Source organism: Gymnoscopelus braueri, assembly GCF_963280865.1.
Source record: "Gymnoscopelus braueri genome assembly, chromosome: 6".
Classification (NCBI taxonomy): domain Eukaryota; kingdom Metazoa; phylum Chordata; class Actinopteri; order Myctophiformes; family Myctophidae; genus Gymnoscopelus; species Gymnoscopelus braueri.
The window spans coordinates 51,337,420-51,347,910 of NC_137607.1; the positions used below are offsets into that span (position 1 = coordinate 51,337,420).

General features: G+C 41.7%; 1 protein-coding gene across 3 annotated transcripts in view; it reads left to right on the plus strand.

Moving 5' to 3' along the window:
- The first annotated feature begins 318 nt into the window (after positions 1 to 318).
- mef2b (myocyte enhancer factor 2b) overlaps positions 319 to 10,491 on the plus strand; it is a 10,967-nt gene continuing 794 nt past the window's right edge. The window contains exons 1-8 of one of the 3 annotated variants that reach the window (XM_080431943.1): positions 319 to 505; positions 5,583 to 5,663; positions 6,225 to 6,428; positions 7,353 to 7,481; positions 8,185 to 8,374; positions 9,387 to 9,505; positions 9,766 to 9,880; positions 10,262 to 10,373. In XM_080431943.1, the coding sequence (XP_080288069.1) occupies positions 5,610 to 5,663; positions 6,225 to 6,428; positions 7,353 to 7,481; positions 8,185 to 8,374; positions 9,387 to 9,505; positions 9,766 to 9,880; positions 10,262 to 10,373 (923 nt within the window). In that variant the 5' untranslated portion in view covers positions 319 to 505; positions 5,583 to 5,609. Of the gene's footprint in view, positions 506 to 5,352; positions 5,472 to 5,582; positions 5,664 to 6,224; positions 6,429 to 7,352; positions 7,482 to 8,184; positions 8,375 to 9,386; positions 9,536 to 9,765; positions 9,881 to 10,261; positions 10,374 to 10,491 lie in introns of those variants that run through there. The other 2 variants (XM_080431941.1, XM_080431942.1) reach the window with 2 other exon arrangements.

Below are 10,491 nucleotides of genomic sequence, written 5' to 3' on the forward strand. Positions count from 1 at the left end.
CGTACATAATTGTGAAATAACAATAAAATCCGCACACCAGAATGCTGCTCCCATCGTGTTTTTTTTCTTTATTGGTATCGTTTCGAACCGGGAGGCTCTTCCTCTAAGACCTTACCGGCTCGAAACGTTACCACCAATAAAGAAAAGACCCAATGGGAGCAGCATTCTGGTGTGCGGATCGGCTATTTTCGTTGCGCGACACCACTGTGCGACGAAAGACTAAATCAAGAATATGAGCCAATGACATCGCTGCGAGGAGGCGGTCTAGATTGGTCATGTCAAGAGATGGGCTGCTGCCAGCTGTTGCAGCTGTTGACGTGCGCGCGGCTGTTGGAGAAGAGAAGAATCAGGTGAACATCTGATCTCTTTATCTTCTGCTTCCCTTCGAGGCTGATCTGCTGGACTCCCTGGGTGACTGCATGAGAAAACCTCTCACAAGGAACTTTCGCTGTCATAGTCGTTTTGGTCGAACGCAGAATAATCTAAGAGCCACATCAAGGAACAGGTGAGATTAGATGCTGTTTTTTTATTTAGTTTTTTTGTCATAACATAGCCTATTAAAGTCTTTCTGATCTTGGGGTTGAAACAAACAATAGACCGTTTCAAGAGAGGCATAACCATATTAATACTGCTGTTGCTTTGCCTGGCAATTTAGTTATTACAAGAAGCCCATCAATGCAGCTAAAATAGCCAGAGATGCTTGGTAACTTGGAGGCTATTCTTAACATGTGCGTGTTGGATGACGTCATGAAATAGACATCTCATAACATCTTTTAACGTTAGTTGATGTTTGAGAATTGTGATTGTAAACATCTGATTTGCCATAATGATTTATTTATTGCCATAAACAATTTTTAAACTTGAGAAAAACAGCACATATTTTTATGTTTCTTAATTCTCTATCATATTTGAATTCCACTGCCTGACATAGCTATTAAGAGCAACATTTTATTTGTCAACAGGTAGATAGATAAATATAGATGGCTGGCTGGCTGGCTGGCTGGCTGGCTGGATGCATGGATGGATGGATGGATGGATGGATGGATGGATAGATGGACAAAATGTTACCTGAATTGAATAAGTAACTCTTGACGTGACTTTGCATGTTGTCTTTTTTGTTTGTTGTTTTCAAAGGCACACAGCCATTAATTTTTAATCTGAAAGGCACTTTTTTCACAAGTAGAGATTATGTTGTAAAATAAATTACTACTTTTTTCTGCTTTCCCTGTACAATATGGTACATACAGGCATTTTAAGCCTATGATCACAGCAAAAGAAATGTAAAAATATATTATATAAAATCCATGCTAAAATAAACCTTCTTTCAAACTGTTTAACTCATGGCCTTTTTCTATTCTGGTTCTATCAGAAATATCAAAGCAATTCAATTAACTCATGTTAAAATTAGACAAATATTTCCTCACCATGTCTAACCCACCCGCCGGCCCAGTAAGCACATGAACTGTCTGACCCTGATGATGTGACAGACATACACAAACACACACACACACACACACACGCGCGCGCACGCCACACACACACACGTTTTACTATGTTTGTTAGGACGGCGATTTTATGAGCTACAAGCTCACAACGCACCACAGCGCAACACGTTGTGAGTTTGTAGATCGGATATTTTCGGTGCATGAGACCTGGCAGTGTGCAACTAAGTATAAATGAGGCAAACTCTAACTATAACCATAAACCTAACCTCTAAATGCCTATTCATAACCCTAACCCCAACCTGAATCTTTTCTTAATCGAAAGCCTAACTCCCCTAAATCTTTTTTTAACCATTAACAACCATTTCTCTTGTGAGAACCAGGAAAATTGTCCTCACAATGTCTCTTTCTCAAATTCTACTATACTTGTAGGGAGATTTGGCCCTCACAAGTATAGTGATACAGCAGCACACACACGCACGCACAAACGCGCGCACGCACGCACACACACACACACACGCACACGCACACGCACACGCGCACACGCACACGCACACGCACACGCACACACACACACACACACACACACACACACACACACACACACACACACATTCAGGAGATATAGTTGATTTTCTCACTAATATCTGTCATTGGCCGCTGAACCTGTGATGAAGTCATTGACGTACATATGTGAAGTGTCCGTTATTCATTGGGTCTTCCTCTTAAAAAAAAAAAAAACATTTCCTTTTTTATTTGAAGGTTGTTTCTTGAATGTTTCACCATAACAGTTCTCTTCGTCATGTTTTTCTCCTCGGGTTTATGTATGTATTGGTTCATGCAAATAGGATTCCGGTCTTCTATTTTTGGACATACCGGTAGTCTTCTTGAGCCTAGTTTCGCCTCTTGCCAGTGAGTATAGAAGAGATGACTAATGCAACTCATAGTGAAAACAGGGCTGGGCACTGCTCTGGTCGTGGGCCATCCACATTTCACATGTGCTCAGAGTTATGCTACAAACGACATGCTTAAATTTAGTCCTCCATGGTAGCTACAGATAGCCTACCCTACTATACCAGTTCACACGTTTATGCAAATGTTTTGAGTCCATAGACAAAATACATGTAGAAAGACCACATTTTAGCTGAATAGATCAGCATAAAAAACAGGGGGTTATTTAAAGTGTATTAAAATATGGGTTGATTCATTGTATGGCATCCCTTCAGATTCACATAGTTAAACCTTACCCACCACATGCCTTAAGAAGTAATCATATGAACATTAGCTTAGTGAGTAAGGCCACAAATAATATGATATTGAAATAGTGATAGGGATTTTGAATCCAGTTTGTTGAATGTAGCCTAAAGCCCTCTCTTTAACTAGAATTACCTTTTTCTTTTTTCAAATATACAAATTACTTACTCAAAGCTAGCATTCTCCAGATGATACATGAAAATCAAAGAGGAGGAACCTCCATTAAAAGACAAAAAAGAAAATGCAATACAATGTCCATAATGTGATGTAATATGTAAGATACTGAACTCCATAAGAAATAGGGAACCTCAGCATTTGACCAAACCCATAGCTCATTGATACAGTGTGCTGTTACACAAATGTGTCTATTTGGGTCCGTCCGTACACTCTCTGTGTTAAATTAACACTGAGTATTTTACTACTCAGACTGTTTGTTGTCAGTATACGCTTCACTGTTGTCCCAATGAGATCTCTAGTGGTTACCCAGGAGGTCGACACTCCTCGGGATAGAGGTATGTTAGTGGGCATGTAGTAGTACTCTGTGTTATAGGTGCGTTTGTTTGTGTGTGTTCAGTATTTTCCACTGCTAAAGCCTCTGGGAAGGTGTCAGAGGAAACTGCCTTGTCTCTCCCCATAGAAGCTACACATACCCTGGGGCAACTGTGTGAATGTGTGTGCAATAATTGCGCTATTACAGAGGCTATACAGAGCACATGAGAATTCTATCCTAAATGACAGTTCAATAGATTCTTGTCATTAGTTCACCAAATATATGCCGTGGGCATTTGCCTGTGGGTTTTGTGAATCAGTCAACTATTACACATTGTTTCTTTTCTCTTAACACCTTGAATCCATTAAATTAATATGGGGTTTGAGTGCAAGTCAGTCAGACAATTGGCTTCACACTGGAGGTTAAACACATACAAGGTGGATGCTGTCCTGGGGGCATTTAACGCTCACAGACTTGACCTCAAGCAGCAGTTGTCGTGTGGGACAGAAATATCCAGAATTAGCAGATGCAAACAGCACATGCTTTTACTGGCTGGTTTCTGTAAGGCTTTGAAAAACCTACAAAACCACAGAGTTCTTGCAAACTCTTTACCGTTCGGCTGGAGGTTAGGCTATATTTGACCAACCAGCCATGCGGGCGAGAAAGGCTGTCTGACTCTGAGGTTGCAATGGTGCTGGGCTGGCGTAGTTCTGTACGATGGGAGTCTGAGATAAAGATCTCTCTGACGATCTGACTCCTCTTCAGCAGTCATCTCCCACTTCCCTTTATTCTCTCCACTAGATGATATGTGGTTATATTACCTGTTTCTTTTGTTCAAAAATAAGATGAAAAGCTCTGTGTGTTGTCAGTTGACTTCAGAGTGGAAACCAAAGGGTTGGATCTATTTCTGACCAGCTCTGGTCAACAACAATTTTCTGGTCAACAACCACTGGATTCCAAGAAGTTTCTGGCGAGTCAGCACTGATGATGTCTGACTGACTTAGGTGAACAAGTGAAAGTGCAACGAGCGTGCACCTCTTTCTGTTATTGTTAAGGTGTGCTTTTGTGGACGGACTATTCGGTCTAGTGGAAATACAGATCTTTATAAGGTAATGATGAGGTGGATTCCTGCAGACATACTACTGATGTCTGTGTGCCAAGCGTGGGCCGACAGGGCATCGGGCACTTTTAGGAGTCGTGGGAACACAGGCACCATATCCGTTCACCATCAGGAGAACAGGGACCCAAATATAGAAAGGGTCATACATGTCCAATATGAGGGGAAAAACCAGATGATGGTCCTCTGGGCTTTGAATCAGTACTGTACTGTACTGCAGAGGTCAAAGAAGTCAGACAGCCACTTAACATGGTCAGACTGATAGTGTAGGGATGAAGAGAACTGTCAAGGTTTGTGTGTTTTTTTGTTTTGTTATAATTATGTATTAATCTATATTAATAACATAATATTGCAGGGGTGTGGAGTCACTTTGTGATCTTCTTGACTGGCTCCCATTGGTAGGGATACGAAGTGCAACAATAAACCGAAACAATCTGATTTCAGAGGTTCCATAGTGCAGACATTTTGTACAACAATAAGTCACAGTCTCACCACGAGGGCACTCCCAGGATGAGCCATAGTTCATCCACGTCCTGCCAGGTCCCTGCCCCTATATGCCCAACCCCCCTCCCCCACCATCTCTTTTTCTGTGACTTGGCTGAACATGGGAGAGGAGGGGGTGGTATAGTTTTAGCAAACTGTTCCCGTGGTCATTTTTTGAAAACACACAGTTTTCAACAGGGTTCGCTCTACCTTTTAAAGGGAGCTTTCATATGTATTTTTACACCCTGTCTCTCGGGGCCGAGTAGCACAGTGCAGCCTTGGGGTAACCCAGACTGTGGGGGCGTTAGGCTGCATGGACTGCGGGCCAGGCAAGGGCCGCTCTAACTTTAGACCACATCGCCTCATGCTGGTAAAAATAAACACCCTGCCATTAGCAAAGGGGGAGGGTGGGACTTGAGTCACTTAAACCAAACAGATTACATTTTCCCATCAGAATAATATAAGGTTAAGGCCCATATTACTGACCGTTGGTGCTGTTGTTTTGATAAGGCCTGGAATGACGCTACTGGATTGGGGCTTTAGAGTCTTGACACAGTAACTGGCTGACCGTCAAGCTGTGTTCCCCTGTGACTTGAATGTTCTGTTTGTCTGAGCGCGGTTTCCTACGTTGTGACGAAAACTGGATTCCCCCTATCCTTCTGATCCAGCTTTCTATCCTCATGAGGTACCACAAGAAAGGCCTGTCAGTATAGATTATATGTTTGTAACATTTCTATGTTGATGTTCTGCGCTGTGGTATATAAATCCAAATTAAATAATATTGTGCTTGCCACAGGTGACGAAGTATTGGAGAGTGGAAAGAATGGGTCGAAAGAAAATACAGATCTCTCGTATTCTTGACCAGAGGAATCGACAGGTGGGCCCTTGCATAATGTTCAATTTATATCATATATTATGTCATATTTTGTTGTGAGTACTGCATTTTGTGTGTTTATTTATGATACTTATTGACATCTCTACAATAGGCTGCTTTTATCATCTGTGGTTTATTCCTCTCATTCACTCCAGTAGTTTATTTTTAAATCACGCAAGGAAAGACTAAACAACACATTACATTATAATATCTATCTATTAGATGAGCTTGATTATCAGCTCATATCATAAAACAATGACACTTCAAGTTTACTGACTTCCATCATTATCATGATGTTGAATGCTGTCTTTACTAAAAGTGTGTGAAACTTAACCCATTAAAACCTGGAAAGTATCGGTGTCATTTTAGATTTGTGCGTTGGCTATTCAAAAATAGAAAATATACAAGCTCTTAAAGCTCTTGTATATCTGCTATTTTTTTAAAATCATTTTTGGAAAAATTTGACAGTGTGAGAACTACTGATTTTGAAGGCATTTGTAGAATCAGCCTCAGGTCTTAATAGATTGTGCGTTGATAGAAAATAAAAATGTCCTCTTGTTCCAGGTGACCTTTACGAAGCGAAAGTTTGGCCTGATGAAGAAAGCCTATGAGCTGAGTGTGCTGTGTGACTGCGAGATCGCCCTGATCATCTTCAACAGCACCAACCGTCTGTTCCAGTACGCCAGCACAGATATGGACAAGGTCCTGCTCAAGTACACCGAGTACAGTGAGCCACACGAGAGCCGCACCAACACCGATATACTGGAGGTAGGGGTGCAACAGTTCATCAAACTAATCAATTTAATCGATTATTAAAAAAAGGAATAATCGATAATTTAAGATAATCATCATTAATAATCTATCCCTATTTTGGGCACGTCATTATAGGCGAAAAGTTACACATACATTAAAAACAATTGTGAAAAGTTCCGATCTACAACGTTGGGAGCTTGTAGATCCGCTATATTTGTGCACAACATCGTTGTTGATACATAAAACATTTAAATAACAATAATTATGATAACACGCTTCTCAATTTTTTTATAATCAAAAAATGCAGTGAGTGATGGAATAATCTCTAAGAAAATTATTGATAGTTGCGGCCCTAACTGGAGGTACCGGCAAAGCTGTGATCACAGCAAATAGTAATAAAAGCAGTCCTTGCTAACACTTAAAGGGCCATACCAGTCTAATTTTGACTTCTTGCCATCAACAGGGATTGCCCGTCATAAATGTATGCAGTGTATACTTTAGCAGATCTCTGCACCTTTAAACACCTTTCACTGCCATTCATGTTAAAAAGAATGCTGATCTAAAATATATGTATTATTCTAATACAAGTCATTAAAATTTGTGCATTGATATCATTACCTTGAAAATTTGTTTCTTAAAGTGCTGCAATTCAAACTGAAATTGCAAATGAATTTTATCTATAATGTTTATTGAATATGGACAAAACGAAAACAATCACAATATTTTAAAGGCTTTTTTAAATTATTATTGTTGAGGTTGATGTAAAATATTTGTACAAAAATTGTCAGTGACATAACATTGGTATTGTCCTTTGAAGCCTAATTTATACTTTGCATTGTTAGCTTGAAAGTCAGATATATTAGGTATAAATTAGGCTTTTGGGTCAGTTCTATCCATGTTGATAACTTTCCATGCTGTGTGCTCTCTGTTCTATATCAGACACTGCGTAGGAAAGGCCTGGGGCTGGATAGCGCAGAGGTTGAGAGTGAGGAGAGCATGCAGGTGGCAGCAGACAAATGTCTTCTCAGCGAGGGCATGGACCTCTCTGTGGCCCGACAGCGCTACTACGTCAGTCCATACATACACACACACACACACACACACACACACACACACACACACACACACACACACACCTGAGTTTACACACAGAGACACATAGAGCCGAGCCTGACGCACACGTATACACAGCACCGATTTGTAAACTCTAAATGGAGACAAGCTATTCATTGATTTTTTTGAAGCTGCAAAAGTGACTAAATTTTTCTATTAAACCGTCCATTTCAGTCAACGCGGGCAGCTTAAAATGCCTCGGATTTACTCTCTGGCAGTAAACATACTCGCAATACAGAGAGGCAACTGAATTCTGTTTAAAAAATTGAAATAGAAAGAAAAGCCTTAAGATGAACCACATAAAATAAAATAAAAACAAGGTGCACTTCAGCTTCTCTCGAATATCTAGAATATCATTGCTGCCAGGCAGAAACCTTGTATCTCCATATTTTATTATGTACGTCTTTTTTCTTGTAAATTAATGCCCTACTTCATCATACTACAGTGTCACACCGAAGTAGTAAAAATAGCAGATCTACAAGCTCAAAGCGTGTCGCATCGCAGCACGTTTTTAGCTTCTATTTTTGCTACTTTTGAATTCGAATCCTGAACCGTTTTGGACATAATGAGGTTTCCACCCGACAGCGGCGATATGTTTACTTTGACGAGTAGTTCTGGCTATACCGTACTATTCATACGACTGACATGTTCTCCACAGGCCCCGTCACTCCTCACCCCAGAGGCACAGTTCCTGGTGTCTGCAGGCTGTGAGAATAGCTTCCCCAACTCCTCCAGCCCCAGCATGACGTCCCACAGACCCCCAGCCTTCAAACCACTGGGCCCCAGACCGGGCTCTGCAAGCCCCGCTGGGACTCACACACACCCTGCTTTCATGTCTCCACACTCTGGTGAGGACCGAGATGATAATTAGCGTGCGTGTTGGAGGGGGGTGCGGGCTGATTGACGGATGATTCACTGTACGTACCAAACGCATGTGACAACGATAGCTATAGCTTTGAAACCCATGTTTGGGACATCCAACTGTGTGACCTCTCAGAGGCCAAGCGCCTCTGTCTGAATGTTCCTCAAGGGCCTCGATGAAATGTATGCAATGAAAAAATGTATACCGTCATCCTGCTGCTGTGCGGTGAAGCAAACTGTTAACTCACAGGAAGCGTGTGTGTGTGCGTGCGTTTGTGCGTCGTGCGCACGTGAATGTGTGGGTGCGTGCGTAGGTGTGTGTGTGTGTGTGTGTGTGTGTGTGTGTGTGTGTGTGTGTGTGTGTGTGTGTGTGTGTGTGTGTGTGTGTGTGTGTGTGTGTGTGTGTGTGTGTGTGTGTGTGTGGTTACAAGCATGTGTGAAACTGGCCCTCAACTAGCAAAACAATATCTGGTGCCAGTTCTGTTATGATTTCCTGCCATTCATGTCCGCTCAGCTCTTATCCACATCACCTCACACTGCCCATGTCTATTATTTGATGTGTGGATGTTCTATGATGCGAGATAAGATAAGAGAAACCTTTATTGATCCCGGCCCGGAGGGAAATTCAGGTGTCAAGAAAGAGTCAAGATGTCATTTGACACTGAGAAAACCACAGCGGAAGAAATTGCGTGAGCTTCTGAAGTGTGTGTTGTACATGCACGCTGTCAGTGCATAGACAGACACTGTGGGATGTTCTGTGAATGTTAACATGGGCTCTTGCATCCCCACTGCCAGGTGTTTAATAGAGGTCAGATACTACATCCAAAAATAGAAGTTCTGTTTTATCACAGGTGGAGGCAGCTAGAAGTGGGAAGAGAGAGAGAAAGAGAAAAGATGAAAGAACAATATGTCAGATTATGGAGGACTATACCGTGAGTGAAACAAGTGTTCTACCCACATCTCATTTTTCACTTCCTACTTTGTTCTCTCGCTGTGCAGGTATTGGCTACTCCATGTTCTCCCATGGCAACCTGAGTCGGGCCCTGGAGATGAAGACTCCACCACCGCTGAATCTGGGCAGTGACAACCTGCGAGGAGACCCTGGCAATCCTGGCATGGTGGGCACACGCAGTAACCTCAGCTCTGCTGTAAGGATCCGTTACCCGTCCACTGCTTATTAATATAAATAAAATATTAAATTAAAACGTTTAATAAACGAAGACATTCGCGTGTGTGCAGTTTGATATTGACAGTCAACACTGCATAACAATGTCTTCCTATGCCCATTAATGGCCATATGCCCCAAGTCTTCATACTGAGATCACTGTTACTGTTCGGTGTTCAGTGATCAATGTTTCTCTGTCTCTCGGCTCATTAGAGAGGCCTGTTGTACCAAGGACTGCATCCAGGCAGCTCGATGGTAGCCATGGGGAAAGCAGGCCTGCTGGGCCATAGTTTGGGCGGCTACGGCCTCACTTCCCCAGGATCCTCCGGTAAGTCTGTTCAGCACCAGCAGCCATGGGGTTAAGAGAAAGATCTGAGCTAGATGGAGCAGGAAATGGCATCCCTATTTTGGGCTTATAGGCAAAAAGTTTCAAAAAATGTAAACATTGCCTTTATTTTTAATCAATGAAAATAACGTTGTAAATTGTACATTGGCTAGTTTTGCTAGTCGACATTCAACAAAGTATTAGACCATAGGATTTAGAGTAAGGGTAATATTTGAAGCCATCTAATTGAGGGGGAAAAAGAGAAAATTATCATCTCATGAAGCAAAGATATTGATATGAGAAAATCTCTCCTTTTTCTTTACTATTTTTCTTTACTTTTCTTTTCTTGTTTCATGTATGATCTACTTGTGTATCTCTCTCCAGAGTACAGCCACCCAGGCTTTTCACACCCTGTCGGCCTACAGCGAGGGGCAGTTAATCCTTGGCAGCCAACGTCTCCAATACTGGAGTCACATGGTCCTCACGTCAGCCCAGTGTAAGGACTTCTATACATAATAACAAACTATAATTATGGACTCAAACATCCATGTTATTGCATGCATTTTGACTCCCTCTATTGCCCTCTATTAATAACATAGAATGACTAAATTATT